General features: G+C 46.9%; 8 protein-coding genes across 8 annotated transcripts; 4 read left to right on the top strand and 4 right to left on the bottom strand.

Annotated features, from left to right (window-relative positions):
- Positions 1-731: 731 nt before the first annotated feature.
- On the top strand, positions 732-1,598 carry AKAW2_70522A (uncharacterized protein; the record flags this gene model as incomplete). Its single annotated transcript, XM_041683113.1, has 1 exon — positions 732-1,598. One exon carries the CDS (start codon positions 732-734, stop codon positions 1,596-1,598), a length of 867 nt encoding a protein of 288 aa, XP_041547406.1.
- Positions 1,599-2,607: 1,009 nt separating this feature from the next.
- On the top strand, positions 2,608-3,113 carry AKAW2_70521A (uncharacterized protein; the record flags this gene model as incomplete). The annotated part of the gene is made up of 4 exons (XM_041683112.1): positions 2,608-2,694; positions 2,757-2,830; positions 2,888-2,947; positions 3,011-3,113. 4 exons carry the CDS (start codon positions 2,608-2,610, stop codon positions 3,111-3,113), a joined length of 324 nt encoding a protein of 107 aa, XP_041547405.1.
- Positions 3,114-4,202: 1,089 nt separating this feature from the next.
- AKAW2_70520S (uncharacterized protein) lies at positions 4,203-6,897 on the bottom strand (the record flags this gene model as incomplete). The annotated part of the gene is made up of 5 exons (XM_041683110.1): positions 4,203-5,131; positions 5,185-5,325; positions 5,381-5,639; positions 5,689-6,670; positions 6,734-6,897. The coding sequence occupies 5 exons, from the start codon at positions 6,895-6,897 to the stop codon at positions 4,203-4,205; spliced, it is 2,475 nt and encodes an 824-aa protein (XP_041547404.1).
- Positions 6,898-7,193: 296 nt separating this feature from the next.
- AKAW2_70519S (zinc-binding alcohol dehydrogenase family protein) lies at positions 7,194-8,267 on the bottom strand (the record flags this gene model as incomplete). The annotated part of the gene is made up of 1 exon (XM_041683109.1): positions 7,194-8,267. One exon carries the CDS (start codon positions 8,265-8,267, stop codon positions 7,194-7,196), a length of 1,074 nt encoding a protein of 357 aa, XP_041547403.1.
- A 503-nt stretch (positions 8,268-8,770) lies between these two features.
- Positions 8,771-9,705, top strand: AKAW2_70518A (EthD domain-containing protein; the record flags this gene model as incomplete). The annotated part of the gene is made up of 3 exons (XM_041683108.1): positions 8,771-8,898; positions 8,965-9,610; positions 9,670-9,705. 3 exons carry the CDS (start codon positions 8,771-8,773, stop codon positions 9,703-9,705), a joined length of 810 nt encoding a protein of 269 aa, XP_041547402.1.
- Positions 9,706-10,125: 420 nt separating this feature from the next.
- Positions 10,126-11,953, bottom strand: AKAW2_70517S (CocE/NonD family hydrolase; the record flags this gene model as incomplete). The annotated part of the gene is made up of 3 exons (XM_041683107.1): positions 10,126-11,405; positions 11,469-11,592; positions 11,651-11,953. 3 exons carry the CDS (start codon positions 11,951-11,953, stop codon positions 10,126-10,128), a joined length of 1,707 nt encoding a protein of 568 aa, XP_041547401.1.
- A 1,482-nt stretch (positions 11,954-13,435) lies between these two features.
- Positions 13,436-13,680, bottom strand: AKAW2_70516S (uncharacterized protein; the record flags this gene model as incomplete). Its single annotated transcript, XM_041683106.1, has 2 exons — positions 13,436-13,477; positions 13,552-13,680. The coding sequence occupies 2 exons, from the start codon at positions 13,678-13,680 to the stop codon at positions 13,436-13,438; spliced, it is 171 nt and encodes a 56-aa protein (XP_041547400.1).
- A 6,197-nt stretch (positions 13,681-19,877) lies between these two features.
- AKAW2_70515A (SDR family NAD(P)-dependent oxidoreductase) lies at positions 19,878-20,783 on the top strand (the record flags this gene model as incomplete). Its single annotated transcript, XM_041683105.1, has 2 exons — positions 19,878-20,313; positions 20,383-20,783. The coding sequence occupies 2 exons, from the start codon at positions 19,878-19,880 to the stop codon at positions 20,781-20,783; spliced, it is 837 nt and encodes a 278-aa protein (XP_041547399.1).
- Positions 20,784-21,068: the final 285 nt, after the last annotated feature.

The following is a 21,068-nucleotide window of genomic DNA, read 5'->3' as shown; positions in this document are numbered from 1 at the left end:
TGGGGGTGCTTATGCATGTATATTTTAGGTGATGCTGACTGCATAAAGTGTATAATCTGTCAAATATGTGTAGTGCTCTATGTAGTAGTGGTGGTTATATTTAGAGTTGGCAATGCTGACTGCGTCTGCATTGGTTTGTGTGCTGTTCTCATCGTGGCATTGTCATGCTCAGAAGGTTCGATTGTTCATAATATATAGCTGCTCGCTGGTAGGATGAACGATACATGGACAATGCTCGAATGAGGTTATTTCAGTATTTGAATCAGGGCATACCGTATGTCATGCCTAAACCAAAAGTACATTAAATCAGCGATATATCATGGAGGAACAGATACTATCCTGCTGGAAGTTGTTACCTCCAATCTTTCATGTATCGGCAGCGGCAACGCGCTGTCACGTGCGGGTTGTGGAAGGCCCCGACGAGCTTGTTGATCCGATTTCTGTATGTTTTCAATCAAGTACCCGCGCCTTCCGGATTGACAGCATAAGATGATATCAGTGCAATAAGCAAGTAAGCAGGATCTGACCGAAGAATGTTCCTGTCCCGTGATACTTGAACGGGGAAGCCAATCATGTTTCCGCCGAGACCGGCACTTTCAACTAACCACTTCCATAGTAACATCATCTCCCACTTATATACCTCACATCAAATATAACCAGATATAAATACTTCTATACACCATCAACACCAACAACACATTCATCCACAGCCAGTAGCTATCAAACCATCAATGTTCCGTCCTCGACTATCACTCACTCCCCAGCGAATCACCCAACTCCTCACCCACCCGGCCAAAATGTCCGACTGGAGCGCAACTCAATACCTCAAATTCGCCGACGAGCGCGCCATCCCCACCCAAGATCTACTATCACACATCCCATTGCAATCTCCCTCCCACATCGTCGATCTTGGCTGCGGCCCCGGAAACTCCACCGCCATGCTTTCCGCCCGCTACCCATCCTGCCCGAGCATCGCCGGTATCGACTCCTCCCCAAACATGATCGCTCGCGCCAAGGAGTCATCTACATCTACTTCAAACACCACCTTCGCTGTCGCCGACGTGGAATCCTACTCTCCCCCACCAGACCACCCCGTAGATCTCTTCTTCTCCAATGCCGTCCTCCACTGGCTGCCCCGCTCCACTCGTCTCCCTACTATCCGCAGACTCTTACTGACTCTTCCCCCGGGCGGCGTCTTCGCCTTCCAGGTCCCGGATACCTTGAACCTGCCATCGCATACTTCCATGCGGGAGGTCGCGAGGACGGGGCCCTGGGCGGAACATCTACGGAGTGCGCTTGTGGAGAGGGATGAGTTGGATTCCCCTGAAGAAATCTATGATGCGTTGGTGGATGTTTGTGAGAATCTGAGGATCTGGGAGACTGTGTACTATCATTCCCTTGGGGATTGGAGGGACATTGTCGAGTGGGTGAAGGGGACGGGGTTGAGGCCGTATTTAGATGGGTTGAGGGGAGAGGAGGAACGGAAGGAGTTTTTGAGGGTGTATGAGGGATTGTTGAGGGAGAGGTATGAGAAGAGGGCCGATGGGAGAGTGATGTTGAGATATCCCAGGTTGTTTGTTGTTGCTGTTAGGAAGTGATTTTCTGCCTTTGTTTGTTTACATGGTTGGGTTGGAGGTGCAGTGTATGTATAGCTTGTGGGACAGAATGTAGTATGCTATGATCATATTGTACAAGCTTCCCGTGTATATGGCAGGCATGCATGCTGGTATAATTCTGAAGTTTATACGGAGTAGCTCGCATATGGAATTGATCGTCAGGTCCATGTAAGCCGTCATGCAGATACATAGCTTAGCCTAGCAAGCTTGCGGCTGGACTGAACCACTCAATTGATCCTGTGATACAAAATGAGATGCATGACTCAACAGTTTGAACCACAAATCTTGATCATTCCCCGGACGCCAATGTCCATTTATTATAGGAATGCCGAATTTGAAAGCGGATCAAGATCAAGAAACACAGTCACACAGAACTACATTACAACCTTGTTCAATGCCAATCACATTATGTAAGTGGTACGGATCGACAACCCTGAATAATAATATTAGCATTTTCTATACCCCAGTCCACCCACATAGATCTCAATCAATACAAGTCCCTCCTTCACAGCATACCCAACGGCCATCCCGATCAAGGGACCGAATGCCCCGGGAAAATCAACCCACATTCCACACATCCCTTATACCACCACAAATCTAACCCTGACACGCGGATGATCCCCGCGTTCAAGGAACGCCCCCTAGCTAACTCAATCAAGGGCGCGTCAACAACGACCTCAACAACAAACAGCCACACGGCGTAGCATCCCTCATTCCGCCCTGAAGAAATACTTCCCCACCAATACCTTACTGCGGAAATTACTTGCCCGGAGTATCCAGGCACAATCCAATCAAGCCATGCATGCACCCCACGCAGCTATATCCAGGCATGTTATGAAGATGCCAACGCCTTCGCTTATTTCCTCCTTCTCTCCCTTGAAGATTTGAATATAAAATCCAGCTGGATGACCACGATATCTCTTTTCATCCATCAGCAGCATCAACGGTAAAGCAGTCTAGCAGCCAACACATCTCTTCCAAAACAATCAAAATGCAATTCACCACCATCCTTTCTCTGGCCATCGCGGCCGTCGTTCCCGCTCTGGCTGCGGATAACGCTGCTCAGGAGAACATCGAGGTAACATCCATCACCTCTGGACCAATCCAACATCGAATTCAAATATGCTAATACAAGAATAGGCCTCCGTCTTCCCCCTCCCCCACTTCAACGGTCCTCCCACCTTCAACGACGGTGACGCATCTTGCTTCACTTCGTGAGCTACCCCAAATCACCATAAACTCATGAACCGACTTCTAATACTCGAATACAGCGTCACCGGCGAGATCCACTCCGTCAAGCAGGTTCATGGCATTACCTGCCACATCTACTTGTAAGTGCCACATCTTCTCAGCCAATGTCCCTTCAATAAGAATGAACATCTAACAAATAATAGCGACCACAACTGCGGCGGCGACAACCTTCCCGTCACCGTTGACATCCCTGATGTCGTTCACGCTCACCACAACCCCGCTCTCAGCGCTCGCTGCTACCGATAGATGCCTTATAGGCATGGGGCAGTATATGATTCCTAGGGTATTGGCTTGAACCTCGATATATTTACAACCTGTCTTTGGTTGGGGGACGGCCTCGTGATTCGAAAAGTTCTACAGCACTGGCTGGGTTTATGGACTGGTCGGGCATTTAATTATTAGTAATTAATGTGAACTTGAGAGTTGCGATGTACTTTTCTTCCCTAACCATTCTTTGTAGTAGAGTAGTGATCCTTAGGACAATATGAATGGATCTTTACTTGTGGTTCAGGTTAAATGGGCTAGTGTCTGTGATTCTTTAGTTCATCTTCAAGTTCTGTTAGTAGTTTGTTATGGTGATAAACGAACACGGATGAGTATATCCTTTGTCTCGAGGCTCTTTAGACATACGGAGTACGATATCATGGAATGTGGGGTGCTTTGAGAATGCTCTCGATGTAGAACTTCACCCCTCGGGGTAGAGAAGTAGTAGTCTACTAATCCATGCACATCTAAACGTCATATATAGCATTAGTACTACCACTGAGCATATTCAGAGACCACTGGTAGTAGGAATTGGTGAGCAGATAAGTTACTGTGTGTCATGACTAGTTTGTAAATAGTTGCAGTGATTACTACTAGTAAATATATATCTTAGTCCGTTCCCTCCGGAACTAATACCGCACACACAGCACTCCATCTCAAGCCATGGTGCTAGTAAATCCCCCAGGCCAATAGATATTAGTCGTGAATATTACATATCGAACCTGAAATAATCTCGTAACTTCATATAGTCATTATTTCAGTCTGCACCATAAGATCTCAATGCGGTTTACATCAGCACAACCTGCACTGGACGTGCATCGGGCCGCTGCACCCGGCAGGGAGCATAGAATTTTACCCCCTTACATCCATCCATTATATAAGCACCGCAAGAGAATGCAGGTTTCTTATATAGCTACTAGAATATACCGAAAGGGATAGATATTATATTGTGGTGTCTGCGCGAGTCAAGCTGCTGTTCTGTCCTGACGCGTCATAGAGCGGAAAGCGCCCTGCTAATCTCCCACACATGAAGATTACACAAAATCCCATCTCTCAATCATTCGCGTGTATCTATGCTCGAGTTTCTCTATTCACGTTCTTCCTCCACCCACTAGACTTCAACTCCGGGCTAAGCGACGCAAATCTACCATCTATCACCTCCGAAATAGAGTATATCAAACCATGTCGAAGCGAAGGCCAAGACCTATGGCTCGACAATGCGAGTCTAAAGCCCTTGAGAACACGAATCGCACTCTCCGGGTTGTTCAAAATACCCACTCCTTTGACATATATAGGAGCATCTAGGGTGCCTTGGATCCAGGAGTTCTTCACATCATCGGGGACACCTCTATCAGGTCTCAGCGGTCTTTGACTGATTGTCCGTGTCCCGTTCGCTCGCGCAGTCCCGTCTTCTCCACCCACGATACAATAAGCCCAGATATAGAGACCCGCGGTGAGAAAGGCCAAGTGGTGACACCCTGGTCCTGTGGTCTCGTCATAGAGAACTCCATACAACGTAGTTGCTTGTAGAAGGGTTTCTCGAGCTAGTGTCGGATTCTGCTGCATCCACTGTGTTAGGGATGTAGCGGCGGCGGTCATCTGATCCACTGTGACTTGCCATCCGCTCAAGGCGTATAAACAGCGCAGTGGCGTGCGTCGGAGTATGTTGGTGACGTGGAACATCACTTTCAGGAATGTAGGTGCGTTGTTCGATATGGAGTTGAGCATGGAGAAACGTATGATTGTAGGGTCGCACTTATCGTCTAGGGCTGTTCGGAAGGATACTAATTCGTCCGGCCATTTATATAGCTTCCGCTCGTTGAGACCTGTGGCTATGTCGGCTGCGAACCATGGCTGGGCGGATCGTAAGAGGCGCCTTTCTTCGACGTTGAATGTTAGAAGTATTACTAGGCTGCTGAGGTCGGAGTTGTCGTTGAGTAGAGTATCGAGTAAGTCTGGGTTAGAGAATGCGGTTTTTAGACTTGGTCTATCGTTTGCTTCTAGGCTAGGTTAGATCTGATGTCAAAGAATTGAAGATACGATGGCTTCTTACCTATATTGGCAGGTATATTATCCTGCGATTTTTCAAAGTCGGATGTCCATAAGATGTTGTTGCATGGAAGGGCTATCTTGAAATCGTCGAGGGTCATTGATGAAGGAGCATCTTTGAATATCCAATAGCAGCATTCGATCACTGTATCGTTCATATAAGTTATGCGATGTCGAGGTATATCAAGAAGCGTCCTCACCATACACACAGTAGACGATCCTTCTCTGAGACTCTAACCCCACCCAGCGACGCCACCTTTCATACGGGTCCAAATCATCTGGAGAATGTATACTTTCAGTAACGTTGGCAGAAACTAATTTAGCCACTGAAGTGAGCATGTTCCTCTGGTACTGAGACGTAAGAATCTCATCTTCGTAACCGCTAAACAGGAGAGCTGTATTGCGTAGAAGAAGACACTGCGCAAGTGTCATCTGGTCAAGGGTAATAGTTTCCGTGGCCTAGCGAGTCAGCTACACTGAAGCAGATAGTGAAGTTAAGGCAACTTACATCCTTCGGAAGTGCCTTCTGTAGAAGGTCCTGTAAACCTAGGACATAAAGCTCCGAGCGCTCCACGTTAGAGTATTGGCACCCGACAGATGCCACCGCTAATATAAGGACCCACGAGGCATCTCCTGTGTCGAAAGATGACGGATGAATGAAAGGCATCCAAGGGTCATGGTGCTCGAAGTAAAGCTGGACCATCGCGTTCAAGAAGAAAAGGCTGATGAAAGGTGATGCACACGAGGAACATTGCTGGCTCTTCCAGAATTCACAGATCTGTTGATATTGCTTGTCTGGAATGGGTCTAACACGCCCATAATCCTCAGCTGCAATTACGTCTTCATCTGGCTGAGTCTCTGGAAACCGAGTGCAGCAGTAACGGTGCGCACGAGACTCTTCTGGCATGGAGAAATCACTTTGCAACGAAGGAATCTCATCGTTGTCTTCCCGGGTGGAGGGTGAGGTGACTGATCCTCCTGATGGTAGACCCATACTCATGTCCACTGCCATGGCGTCGCCTAACCCTTGGCTAGGTAGTAATAACACATGTGGATGGATAGCGTTTTCACCGGGGTGATGGATAGGGTACATACTGCAGTCTTCTCGATGTTGTTCGTCAGATCTCATAGTAGCTGCCAGGTCTTCGAATGAAAAGTGGTCGGCTCGTACATGTTGTTCGTCGAAGGTGACATGATCGCCACTGCCATTTGAGATGAATGTAGTATCGCCGTTCAAGAAGAGAGTAGAATGGACGAACTCCGGCGTCTGTATTAGTGGAGGATCCTCCATTGCAGGCGTTGGCTTTGGAAATGCACATTGTATGTTTCGCTTAACACATCGACGACATGGCGACTTTCCATTGCAGCGTTGCTTCGCCTTGGCACAATTTAGACACGCTTTCTGGGACCGCCGACGATTGCGGGTGCAAGGTGGTTCTTCACCATCACTTTCTCTCGAATGAGTGGCTTGGTGTTTCCTCATAGTATCCCTGTAACAGTTATTATTCTCAACAATATACTAGTGAGATTAGCTATATGATGAGGACACAAACCTTCTAGAAAACATGCGAGAACACACATCGCATCGAAACGGCTTCAATCCGAGATGGCTGAATTCATGTCGTTGGAGATGCTCTTTTCGGGCAAAACTCTCTGGGCAGAATTCACACGTCCATCTTCCCGACGTGTCCAGCCCGTCTGCTGTTGGGGCTTCCATAGTCAGGTACAGATTGCTGGGTTGGTGAAGTAGAAGGACCAGTTGCAGACTCGGAAACCACGAGCCGGACAAGTGGGAGTTCACTGACGCAAGCCCCCACATCCCGCCACCCCACATTCTCTTATTCATCGCTTTCAACCGAGGTAAACAGCAACAACCAATATAGGGCCTTGTTCGATCATACATTGATCTTTAGTTAATGGAACTCCCCGTATTCTTATTGCTGAGCTTCAAATCTATTTCAACTAGCTGGAGTTGTACAGCTCGATTGCTTAATCTCAGATATCTAATTACAACTACTGTAGTGGATGCTTCAACGCCAGCTTCCCAAACCTTCCTCCATCTGCTATCGCCTTCAACTCTTCCATCGCCTCTTCTGCCGTCCCTTCAAATACATCGACAGAAGGCAGTCGAAACTTAACACCATAATTCTCCACGGCCCAGGTCAGCGCACGCCACGCACGCTGATAATCTGCCGGTCTTGCAGGGATCGTAATCGGGAATGGCACATCCTGGACCTTGATAACCACATTCCTGTTCGGGGTGGCAATAGGCATCTTGAATTTGAGGTCACTCTGAACAACAACAGATACAAGCGTTGCATCTTCCGAACAGCACTCAGCAACTAGCTGTGCGGAGCTGACACCTCCCTTATGGCTTCCAACTGCATCAAATCCGCATGTCAATGGACCCTGCTGAGAATCTCTCACGGTCGCTTTAATATCCGAAATAACACTGGAAGACTTGTAGTCAAAGCAGCGAGTGGCCCCAAGCTCTTGTAGTAGGGAATGTCTCTCTGGAGAAGCAGTGACGATAATCGGATGAACACCACTCACACGAGCGAGCTGGAGAGCACAAAGACCAACGCTCGATGAGGCGCCCCAAATCAACAAGGACTTCGTAGTTTTCGCTTGGTTGTCATGTTCATGCGGCAGAGGAAGGTTGAAGATATTATATAGAGCATCCGCAGCAGTCATGGCCACCACCGTCAAACTCGCAGCATGGTGTAGTGGTAGTGCTGCAGGGACTGGAAAGACCATATCCTCGGGACATGCCAAGTATCGCTGATGGGTACCGTATTTGGGCGGTCGGTTTATTCCGGTGGGTGTGTATCCAGCAACTAGGTCTCCGGGTTGAAATGTCGAACTGGTAGGGGCCTTGAGAACTGTGCCGCAAAAGTCATATCCAAGAACTGCAGGATAGATGCCTAGGAGCGTGGCATGTTTGAGATCGGCGGGATTGGTTCCAGAAAATTGCGTTTCGATAAGGATTTCATCATCGGCTGGAGTAGGAATTTCCTGTTGGCGACGGACCGAGAAACTCACGTCTTCATCCACGTACAGAGCTGTGTTCTCGTCTTCAGGAGGCATTGGAGGAGAGCAGGGTCAAGTGCAGAGTAACTAATAACAAGGGTAGATGTAGATAATACGCTCAGGGGGTATTAATACTGTACAGTTGAGCGCCTCAGAACTTCCCCGTCGGAAGTAAACCTCTGGTCACCACGTCATCCCGCCTTCTCTACCTGACAAGAAACCTATAGAACTTGGAGCCTCTCTGCGTAATAGTGGAACTATACAGTTAAGTTAATTGATCATGACTTTCTTCCCGGCACCCCGCCATCGGCCCAGTACACAGGCGGCCCCGTTGCGGCAAACCCCATCGGCAAAGCCGAGAATTCTCCCCACCGGCTCCATCGGCAGCGCCCGCTTGACGAGTAACGTTCCTAGACTGTGGACGTTTCGCCTCTACACCATTATAGCTCCATTATCTACAGCCTCAAGAGCATGTACTGAATAAATACTACCCGTCTGATCATACCACCCAACCCAAAAGAATAGATGCCCCATACTCCCATTACCCACACGTACCCAAGATGCCCATCATCAAACAATTAATCGCCCTGCGACGAAGAGCCGGCTTGACAAGAGAAGAATTCTTCGACTACCACTACCAAGTACATGGGGCCCTAAGTAAAGGCCCTAGTCCATCTGAAACGCCCTTGTATGTGACTATCCCCCCCATCCAGGCAAACATACACAAATGGCACCTCACTTACATCCAAGTCAGGAAATACTTCCAAACCCACTTCCTCGACACCGCATATCACGTCGACCCTTCTCGAAAGATACCAAACGCTCACCCAGCATGGGCCTTCAATGACGGTCTCACAGAGCTCTATCTCTCCTCGGAGGAACACATGGTCCAGAATTTTGCTTCCGAGTGGGTCAGGACGAAAGTAGGACCTGATGGGGCGAACTTTTCGGATTTTGGTGCTGTGATGCCTATGTTTGTTAGGGAGGAAATGGTTCCGTTGGCAGCTATTGAGTCGGCGACTCCAACACGGGAGCGTTCTTTTGTTGGCATGTACTTTGTCGCGTTAAGTGATGCGCAGCATTCCGGGGAGAAGAATGGAGAGATGATCGATAAGTTTACATCTCTTCTCAAGCAACATGCCTCCACTGAAGTGCTAGATTTGGTGGTTAATGCTCCTACTGAGGTAGGCTTTGATCTTAGTGCTTACTTTGGGGGTGGGCGGTCTGTTCCCAGTTATTATGTGTTCATGATTGTGCTACGGGGAAAGGAGTCGATTAGTGCTGTGCGGAAGGTACAGAGGATCTTTGAGGATGCGTATGCGGGGGTGTTAGATCTCCCGGCGACCTGGATTGGGTTTGGTGAGCGTGCTGTTGTGTTGGATCAGAGTGAGGGGATTGAGGTAAGTTGTTGCGTTGCTGTAAGGGCTTTCTTGTGATAAAGATGGCTGACATTTGGCAGTTTGATCTGAAAAGACAGCCGTATAAGATGGAATGAGAACTACGCTATAAGTAAGGTGTGTATCGTGCAGTATGCTGCTCTGGGCTGGCTTGAAGCCGTGCTTGCAGCGTGGGTGGAACTGTAGTGTCAGTGTTCAGTATACTAGCTATCAACATTTTCTTCTTCTCTAGTGGCGATCTTCTTTAAAAGCAGAATGAATTGCTCGTGCAGCTGATTACCGTGTTTACTGGGAACTAATTGTGTGTCAAGCTTCTTGACAAACGTGGTATTTGAAGATCGAAGTATAGCTAATCGGAATGGACTGTGGAAATGGCTGGAGTAGGTCAAACTACCGTCCACGAATTGACAACCCGTCTAGTACTATCTACCCATTTATCAACATATGCCGACTCGAACTACATGAATAGTCCTATTTACATACATTGACAATGACTGACAAATCCAACTCTAGACACATCACCGCCTCACCCGAGGAAGAACCAGCTTTCCATGAGAAATAATGACATTATCCCCAGAAAATCTCTCCTTCACTCGATCTCCGCCCTCATGTCGCATAGGACCAATAGTACCGGCGGTATCCACAGACCCAATCTCAATGCTGAGTGACTGGCCCTGATCAAAAAGAAACGCAGCAGGGTACAAAGGAATAAGCACAGAGTAAACCTGGCCCGGAATGACCTCCGACTTGGCAACAGCTGGTTGTGAAATGACCTTATCATCCATGAAACCTTTGGCGACTTCATCACGATGAGAAAGACGGAAGTAATCTCTTGCAAAATTGTCCATCGGTTCGCCGTGGTTGCCGTGTAGAATAATATTCTCGCCGTCTGCATTGATTGCGCGTAGATAGATGAACATGTCCATGTCTTTGGCTGTGGTGCCGACCTCAAGCTCTAGGTATGGTGAGCCTAGTAGCTCGAAGGGCTCGGGGAATGGGCTTTCGAGGGAGAAGTGGAGGTTCTCGCTGTAGCCTTCATATGTAAAGGAGGTCTTTGGGCCGGTTGGTTTGTTAGGGGTGATCACTTTCTCTGGGGTGAAGTAAAAGGGCACATATTCCGCATCGGCTGGAGGAAAGGATGTTTCATTTTCACGATAAAGAGTATTTGTGCCATGGTGTTGAAGAAGCCTGATGCGGGGAACATCAAGCATGCCGTTATCCTTGCCGAAGAGGAAGAAATCCAAGAACTTCCTCTGCATTTGCAGATGCGCCGGCTCATAAAACGCACTTAAATGGTTCCCAGTATGCATTTCAAGCCACTTGTATTCTGACGAGATGGCGTTAAATGCCCGAATATTGCCAGGTAAATGGAGCTCAGCATCTGTCCAGTTTCCAGCAAGATAGAATGGGACCTCAATATCAGAAAGATTGCGAGCTCTTTTCAGAACTTCCCAGACACCGTCGGTGGGATACTCAGTCTCTGAGAGCAACTTTGGAAAATCGACCCTGTTGGCTGAAAGCTCTGCTTCTTCTATATGACCTTCTTTCTTCCCGCCTTGATAGGGAATGACTAGATTCCGGTACCAATGAGATTGGAAATTGTCACTGTAAATACCGCCTCGTCTTGATGCTTGGTACATATCACATGCAGACTCGTATGATACGACGCAGCTTAGGTGGGGTGGCTTCTGCATCGCGGCCCAGTATCCTACCATTCCGTAATAACTGATTCCAGAGTATGCCACCTTGCCGGTTGACCATGGTTGAATGGCAGCCCATTCGACGATATCGTAGAGATCTGAAAGAGAAAGAGGATTCGAATTAGCCATATAAATTTGATGTAGTCAGTGGAGATCAATACCTTGTCCCTCTGCATCTGCTTGAATCTGCACTGATCTTCCCAAGCCGAAAGGGTCGAGCTTCCCTTGGCTGCCGCCAATGCCACGACTGTCAACACGAACCAACGCATAATTGTACTCTTTGCACTAAAGGGTAGGGAATAAGCACAAGGGAAGTTTAGCCTAGTAATGGGTTGTCTCGTACCCAGATAGATGGATCACATAATTCAAAGCAAGCATCGGGGCCCAGTGGCTTGATGTGCTTATACATTTCTGCATAAATAGGTGAATGAGGGAGTCCAAACGTAGAGGCATGGTTGTCTTTCCCATAAGGACCCATGCTGCAAATCACAGGCAACTTCTCTCCATTTTTCGATGCGGCTAAAGGGAGAAACACATCGGCGCAAAGCTCAATCCCATCGCGCATGGGTATGTATATGTTTTTTATACGGGTATAGTTGTCGACGTCGGTCTCAATTGTCTCATACTTAGGTCTAGTGGTACTCATTTTGAAAGAGAGGGTATAAATTGCGTTTTTCAGGGGAACATATGTATGTGAAAAAGCTGTATACAAAGTGTAGATGCTGATGTCACTGATATACCCAGTTCAGGTATCGGTAGTAGTAAACATAGGTTCTTTTTTTCCTCGGTAATATAGGAACCAAGGTGGCGATACCCCATGCAACCGGCGGAGCCGGTGGGGCCGATGGGGATGCGGCAAGCTCGACCCGTCCGACTAAGTAGATTCCTGAATTATTAGGCGCCACAAATGAACCAACTATGTGACAGTCACTTTAATTGCCTGGCTTGGCTGTAGGCAGAGCTAAGTCCAGTTGCAATATTTTTAGATTTCGTCAAATCATACTTGATAGATGAAATCCAGACAGCGCGCGCCAATGGAGTAGTACTGCTGAACATCGGTGAATATCGGAGCCGCCTTCGTGCCTGCGTAACTGGAACTAGCTGCTATGAAAATCCCGGACAGTCTTCTTGATAGCCAACCTCAATTTTGTCCTCTACGTAGCTACTAGCTTTGTCTCACATATGTAAAAGTCATGTTCGAATCGAGATTTGAGTAGAGGTAATACAAATTAACATCAGTAGTTGCCCTTGAAAGCTATGCTTTCAGTAAATTCACCAAGTCATATTTAGGGAGATCATATAGGAGTCACTGCCTAGGAGAACAGCCGGCCAGTGATTTTTATAAACTCACGTATGGTGAGCTATTGATATGATACCAAACTCGTCTAGTCAAGGTTCTTGTAGCTGATCTAGAGCCTACAATCGGATAATCGGCAAAAGTAACGATATCCTGCTTCACACGTAATGAAAATAACGGGAAGCCAGATCATGAACGTCTGACATTGTTGCCATTACGGCTACTCGTTCCATAATTTACGGGTTCAAAACAAGCACTTGATTGGCATAAAGACATACTCATAGAATTCATAACGAGCGTTTCAAATAGGACAAGAAGCTGGCGCCATTAACCTCTTGCCTCTTAACAAATCGTAAACTCATGAAAAACATTGACAACACAGACGTCAAACCTCGGGCATGCCCTCAATTACAACCAGACCCAATTCATTACCACCCATACCACCATGAGGTCATCCTCCTAGAGACTGTAGTATACCATGGGGGGTTCCTCTGACCCAGAGCATATATCAGATCTAGCTCAAGCTTTTCCGGGGCAAACGATGTGTCTGGTTCCACCGTAGTTGTTATCCCAGCAGTCCTTATCATCACCTCCTCCACTCTGGGCAGTGCACTGTGATCAAGAAAACAATGGTCAGCAAAGTTAAGACAAAAGTGAGGATGATGGTTTCAAGGTAGCTATGGTAGGTAGATAGGGCTCGACTGGACGAAACTGGGTGTTTATAACATACACTGCCCTCATCACAGGGACTATATACGGGCCACTACTGTCAGTGTGCTCTTCGTTCACGAGTATTTTTCATGAAAGATGCAATCTCGGTGGTGAAACTCACTAGTTGTTGAATCCAATTTGGCAGCTGGTGCCGTTGCAGCCCTGTCAATGGGTATCAATATCTGGAGCTCGATACAAGGAAGAGGCCAATAAGGAATCTTGAATATAAAGCTTACTCCACAGTGAATCTTGTCGCCATCTGGGCAGGTTTTCGCGTTGGCTGCATTGTCTGCAGGGGCAGGAGCGGCGAGGGCAGCCAGAGGGCCAGCGGCGAGGGCAGCAAAGATAAGAGTAGCGAAGCGCATGTTGGCGGATGTTAAGAAGTGAGATATATGAGTTAGGTGGTAAGAATTCTTCGGATGATTGAGGTAGTCGTCGTTAAGGCTTGGAGGATTGAGTTGGAATTGAGGCTTGATGGCCGGAGATGATGGCTGTATTTATAGGTTTTGGGACTCTTCTTGCTACTGTGATAAGGCTGTCTTCACAATCCAGAGATGAGTGTAGCATCCTGGTCAGTAGGCCCCATGACTGCTTCTGATCGACACACATATGACTAGGCTGTGTCTTTTTTCCCTCCAAGATGTCAGAGTTAAGGCGTCCAATATCACCGGCTAAACTCATCAGTGCATTGATATTATCAGCTTTGGCTAGTGCGGCTGTCTGTCAAGGTACCTCGTACGTCTGGTATTGACGTCCTCCATGGTCATGAGCTAATGAGAAAGCAGAATCTAGCCATCATTGACCACTATAGTAGAGGATCAGACACTATCCGCATATAGCAAATGGGCTGGGCATGAGGCTCACTTGGTTTTCTCATGCGAGCCAGTATACGAACTCAATTCACTTTACATTATCAAAATTTTCAATAGGTCGGACGGGAACTGCACTCCGAAGCATACCTCGGAATACCATCTTTTCCTTGACACTTCATGAGGTCGGGACTCCTTGGCTTTGAGGCGTGGCTTCTACCGGAGGTTTTGATCCAGGTACCGCAGAATACATCCACCCCATTCACGCTAGCTATACGCTTCACTCTATAATAATAATTACATATCATTTTCATCAAGTTCAAAGAGATCGTCAATATGTGTTCTCATATCAATCAAACAAATGCTTTTCCTTGGAAAATAGCTATCAAGGCACACCTCCACTACGAGATAACTATCCGTTAGAGATTCAAGCACTAAAGCACGCTGCTGATTATTCCCTACTATGTGCTATACAGATCTTCATGATCATCACAACCGGAATGCCGCGGGTATGCGGCATATACGTGCCCACCATGTCAGAATATCCCCTCATGCATGAAATACACGGAATGTAATGTCTCATTTGTTAATAAGAAGGCTCAGCTATAGCTATGAGATTTGGAATTCGCTGACGCAGAAGAGCGACATTAGTTGATATCGTGTTGTTACATCGGGCATTCGATACTATACGTTAGATTATTCTAGTCCGCACAAGTACTTTATTTGTCTATGTTTGCCAGGCCATAGATGTTTTCAATATGTAGCTTATAGTGGACTTTTGATAACCACATAAAGTCATGTTATGACTCAATGGTCTGTACATCGTCAACATATTGAGAAAGCCAAGCTTACAAAAGGTCACCACCAGTACTAAGAGAAGCAACGTCATCGTTATGCAGCAAACTTGCACAAGTGGCCGATCAACGTGGTCACCTACCCGATTTGTCCTTCAGCCTCGTGCAAGTCATAGCTCCGGAAGCAACAAATGAGCTCATTAAGGCACAACTGCAAGGGTCCACCAAGGTATCTGATCGTCGTGCGGGGAGGGGTTTGAGGCTGAGGAAGGCACACAAGAGAGAATAACTCCAATTCCGCACGGCACTTTGAGCGCTGTATGGCCACTCGGCATTTGGTTACGACCCATAGTAATCCCGTCGATTATTGATTGCCTAACTTCCTACACTTTCGATGCAGGGTTAACGGCCCGGACCCGGACGCCTCGGACGCCTCTCGGAGATCCGGAATGCAACCTGATTGCACCGTTACTGGGTACCTCCTTGCGTGCGTATAGCTAGTGTTTACTAGAATAGTTTCGTCACTAGTCGCACGGATAGCAAGTGACCCTATCATACGCTGTCTCCCTCTCTCCTGCGTCTAAAGAGTCATCGGGACTGCTGATCTAGGCTACCTAGAGTATTCAAGTTTAGTAAATTTATTATTATCAGATTATGCTGCAACTCAGGGTCCAGCACTAACGTAAGCTTGCCAAGGTTATCATGACATCTGGCCTTAGGATAGTAGCTGTAGTGCGACCTTGCAGCCATCAGACAGACATTTGCGACAAGAACCTACTTACTTTCCTAAGAAGTGATTTTTCGCTGTTGGCTCGGCATTTGCTACGCCTACCAATGAAGCTAATGGTCACACTCGATACAGCTTACGATTGTGAGTGAGAATTCAGCCTCACCCCCAATATGCCAAGACTGCAGTTCAAGCGGGGTAATGAAATCTGTGTTGGACCTAAGAATGGCAGCTACACGAATCCACAGCCACCAAAATGACAAATACAAATTGATATAACTGACTTTCCAGGTCGTATTAACGGGATACTCTGTGTGGAAGTGAATTCGACCATATGGAAGGAATGGGGCGGGGGTGGGCTCTTAAGGAGGTCATTAAGACATGCTATACGGTGGACGGTGAGCTATCCTCATGCTACATGAAGAATATAGATTGAAACTATCACAATAAATTATAATTGAAAAGAAGAGGCAGACTTTTCCTTGATGATAGAACCCGCTGATGGACCCATGATTAAGAAGACAACTTGGGCCATACATTGCACGGCACTGGGTATTGTAGTTAAGGCAAATAGGCATCGATAAGAGATTCATATGTTCATATGTCGACCGAGGATACAACCCATCACCAGGCATAACATGGGTCGCTGACCCCCTTCTTCAATTGTTGGAGGACGATCAATGCACCAAGTTACATAAGAAATCCATCTGATCGACAAGGTCGGGTTAGCTTCCCGAATCGGACCATCGAGTAAACCTTTAACAAATCACTGCTGCAGATATTGGACACATAAGTCTCTCATTATGCTCTTGCAAACTAAGTATTCTATCCTATCAGAAGATGGAAATCGCGGCTTGGGAGGCGGCATAATACGATGGGAGTCGGACGGAAGTTTCTGTCCGCTAGAGACACGAACAACACATATGAGGGGAAGACTGTCGATCTCTGTGCTGTCCCCGAATAAAGTACATCGTGGTTTCTCATCTACGACATCCATTCCCATGATAAAGCAAATATAGTATATACTACTACACATTTTCGCACGTAGGACCGAATTGGAGGCGGAGGCGGCTCAAAGTGCCTTGGTAGTGGTCTCCCTCTCCTCCCCAAGCGAATCAGACGGCCAGCCATTCTGCTCCTGAAAGTCTTTCAGAATCTAGGACGTTGAGCGAGTCCTGAGCCTAGTGTATCACTTGATTGTGCAAATTGGAGATCAAAATGTGAGAGAATAGAAAGAAGGTGATGTAATTATCTTCATAGCGCTTATCGCAGGTCCTCTCTGTAGAGTGAAAGACGGACTAAACGTTTTGCATATATCAAAGTGAATCCCTAGAGAATAGTCACTGCAATGGCCTGATACGGTGAAACAAAGGTCAATCAACAGCCCTGGGCTTGTTAATCCTTGCAATCAATAGTAAGCAGCAGATTCACCATAGATACTTGTATTGAATATCGCGGTCTATATAAAGCACTCTTCTTCCTCATCGCTCCTCTTTCTCTTTCCATCCTCTCCATCTACCTTGGTCTTCGTGCTCATGCCTCAAGAAAAGTAGTAGCAGTCATCATCCCAGATAGCATAATATAGTAATGATTCAATAATGAAGACTTACATGCTATTTATATCATCATTTCCACAGGTGGGATTTATAATATTTCTGCCTCATTAGGAAATCTCATTGTCAGATTGAGCATCTTCTATTGTCATACACTTTTCATCAAGCAACTTTGATCGCGCGTCCGCCGAGTACCTATGGCTTGCCGACACCGAACATCTCAAATCTTTGAAAATCTGATGCCAAACGACTGGTAGACTACCAGTCACTCTAGTATCATGCTATGTCGAATCCAATGCTAACTTCAGTAAAGTATAAAGAAAGGGACGATAATAAGTACCTGATAACAAGAGCAGGTATACCAGTTGAGATCACCCACTTGATCCCGTACTCTATGAGATAACCGAGCAGCGCTGATACCTTAAACAACGTCTGGGAGATGGCTACATTGTTTTGATCTCGCGATGAAACTTCAAAGTGGAGAGAAGCAGTATCAGTCCCCAATAGGACAGAGTCGAGTCTTGCACAAGCTTAATAGCGCTGTAGTCAAGCGTACATGGCCTGTGGAAGAGAGCATGTTTTGCGATAAAACCACTTAACCTTAGCAACGACCAAAGAAAGCTAAAAGTCAAATTGTGTAACTTTAACACCCATTCGAAGTGGCGATGTTATTATCTTCACAACAAAGGGTCCCGAAAAACTAACCCTCCACTCGGTTGATATGATATGAATACAGTGGCACTTGACCAGGGCGTTGGCTCTAAGTGGTGCTGGAGAAGCGCCTGGAGACTTATACTCTGATGATGACGAAGTGGAAAGAAAAGAAGACACCTTGGTACGACAAGAAGAGGAGGATGAGGAGAATGAGCAGATACAGGAAGAAGGAGATTTCGTAGAGGTTCTAGCTTGTGGCACTGCCCCTAGAAAAACTCGCCGGACTGGGGAGAATCGCTCGCCTAGGGATGTTCAACATAAGGTGCAAGAAGCATCGGAGCCAGGGCTGGCACTCCGTCCGTGAACAAATGTGCAGTAGACTATTTTATCGGTTGTTCCATTGCATTGCTAGTAATCAACAAATTAATTTCGTCTTCTGGCCTAGTCTAGTAATTGAGTCATTTGCAGGCAAGTATGTTGCGCTTAGTAGTTCAAATCCCGGAAAAACGTATCCCTGCTATACGCGAGCTTGGATTCTCCCCAACGCTTGCACTGCTAGAGGTGTACTTAGGCTTAATTGGGTGGCTATGGTCCTACGTCAAGCATTATGCCGCCCGTGCGAGGTCTCTTTAAACATGTAAGATGGCACTGCTCAATGCCTCTGCTGCCAAGGAAGACGCGCTTTGGATTGCCCACGCGACTCGAATGACGTTCACTACTACGATCTTGAACAACGTGCGTTTGAAGATCTACAACTAGAATTCTTCTTTTTTGATCAAGTGTTTGGTCTACTTCAATCCTGCCTATCTGTTGTATGTCGATCTCAACGCTTGCTACAAAGGCTACGGGACCATGATCTACCATTTTAGTTACCCACACGAAGACCTAACGAAACAACCCTCGTGTACGCAGGTTGAAATTATTATGCTTCTAAGCAGGACCTTGGCCCTTGGCTGGCTGGAATTACAAGTCTGCTGCCTTGTTTGGGTGCTCTGCAAGCTTTGCCTTGTAACACACGCTGCTAAATATGACCTGCTACGTATTGTGCATACCGACCATGCTTCTATCGTGCTGTAGGCAGAACATGATGAAGTAATCGATTGTCTGTGGAACGAGGGGAGCTAGACTTTACAGGGCGGAACAATGTCGTGGCAGAATAGCTATCATTCTACCTACTGTGTGCATGCAGTGGTTGGCTCAATTCATTATGTCTACTTGCTGCCTTACATGATTGCCTCTATCAAATACGGCACGTTCTGTTTTTTTGGAGCATGTACTATCGTTGCTTTGGTCTTTGCGTACTTATTTGTTCCGAAAACGAAGGGGATTCCGTTGGAGGATGTGGGCATTTTATTTGGGGCAGATGTCAGTGTCTTTGCTACGAAAGCCCGAAAGAATTATCTGGAGTTTCGACAGGCGGAGTCGAGGGTGGCTGCTGAAGTTCGGTTGGAAAAGCAGACTAGTTCTACCCATGTGGAGAATGTGTGAAGGAAAGTCAAGCTCTACACTTTAGATGGCGGAGAAGGATGAATTCATATGGAGAGCCGCTAGCAATGAAGGGATATATCTTCCAAAATACTTCAATCTATGAATTCTGTTCTCGCCCAATCTTTCAGATCTTTCATCTCCAGTTTCCCTGCATATGTTCGCATGGGGAAGTCCGTATCAGTGTCTCGCTCTTTCGAGCAAGCTCTACGATATACCTTTTTTTTTTTTTTTTTTCTTATTTTCCTCGCGGGGCTGGGGGTGACTAGACCCTCCCGGCGACAATGCCCCTTGACACAACGCCGGTAATGGCTCCGAAGCTGCTCCGAAAAAAGTAGACGTTTCGGGCACTCCTCCGAACTTCCCCTCACCTCGGACTTCCTGCATTATCTCACTAGAAGGAGTGGCTCGCCAAGTCACTCATAAATGTTAATGGATAATCCCATAACTTGAGTGAGGAAAAGAAATTTCATCGAAAAAAGGCCTCCGCAATCTGTCATAGAGCTCATTTTAATATCTGTACTGTCGAGCCTGCCGAACATGGATTCGACCATGCCCCGATCTCTATCACCTCAGGAACCGATCCCAAACCGCCTACATGGCCTAGTAGCTCTCATAACCGGAGCTGCAGGGAACATCGGCCTGGAATCTGCTCGGCGATATCTTGTAGAAGGCGCCAAAGTTGTGCTGGTCGACATCAGCTCACAGGGACTCGCTCAGTCAAAAGAAGAGCTACTAAAAGCGATCGCAGATTTGCCAGATGGAAAAAGCCTGAATGGGAACGATTTTATTCTTACCCTCCAAGCTGATGCCACATCTGAAGGAGATGTTGAGCGATATGTTACTGAGACTATTCGGAGATTCGGGAAGCTTGATGTTGCGCTTCTTTGCGCGGGCATATCGTATTCGTCGACAAGTATTTTGGATACTGATGTTGAACAATATGATAAGGTAATGCAAGTGAATTGTCGGTCTGGTGAGTACTTTTCTTGGAGTTAGTCCGAAGCTGCTAGAATGAGCAGCTAATACTATGTATCTCTTTTAGCCTTTCTAGGCGTTAAACACTGCGGGCGAGCAATGCGAGACTCCGGTAACGGAGGCAGTATCATCTTGGTCTCTTCAATTGCTGGGCTTCGCGCAACACCCGGTCTATCAGCATATTCTACTTCCAAGTTTGCTCTTCGCGGCCTATGCATCACTGCAGCTGCAGAGCTGGGCCAGTATAACATTCGTGTTAACACGGTCCATCCGTGCGGTGTCAATACGCCAATGTTTCTCGCCGCATGGCCAGAAGAGAAGATGAAAAGTATGCTGGCTACTGTTCCTCTGGGTCGATGGGCGGAGGTTGCAGATGTTGCGGCGTTGGTATCGTTCCTGGGGAGTGCGGATGCTCGGTTCATGACAGGGGGAGCCTTGAAGATCGACGGCGGTATTGTGATGTTTTAGAAAAGGGAAAGATGGTTTACTTTATAATCTAATATGCTGCCGTCTCAATCTGTAACAGGTAATCTATGAGACAAAAGCGCCTTGGTCGCCATCCTATATCTCTCTGTTCTGCATATATTTCAGAAATAACACGGCAACACCTATTGGCATCAATCTAGGTCGAACTTTCCAAAACGGAGGTCAGTTTTCGCATAGACTCCACGGCTCGGCTAATACTGTCACTTAGTCGCCTCGACTCATCCCTCATTCTCCAGTCGAATATATTTCAGTCGAAACCACACCTTC

This window comes from Aspergillus luchuensis, chromosome 7, assembly GCF_016861625.1.
Source record: "Aspergillus luchuensis IFO 4308 DNA, chromosome 7, nearly complete sequence".
NCBI classification, from domain to species: Eukaryota; Fungi; Ascomycota; class Eurotiomycetes; order Eurotiales; family Aspergillaceae; genus Aspergillus; species Aspergillus luchuensis.
The sequence above is the reverse complement of the archived record's forward strand: the minus strand, read 5'-3'. Positions and strand labels throughout refer to the sequence as shown.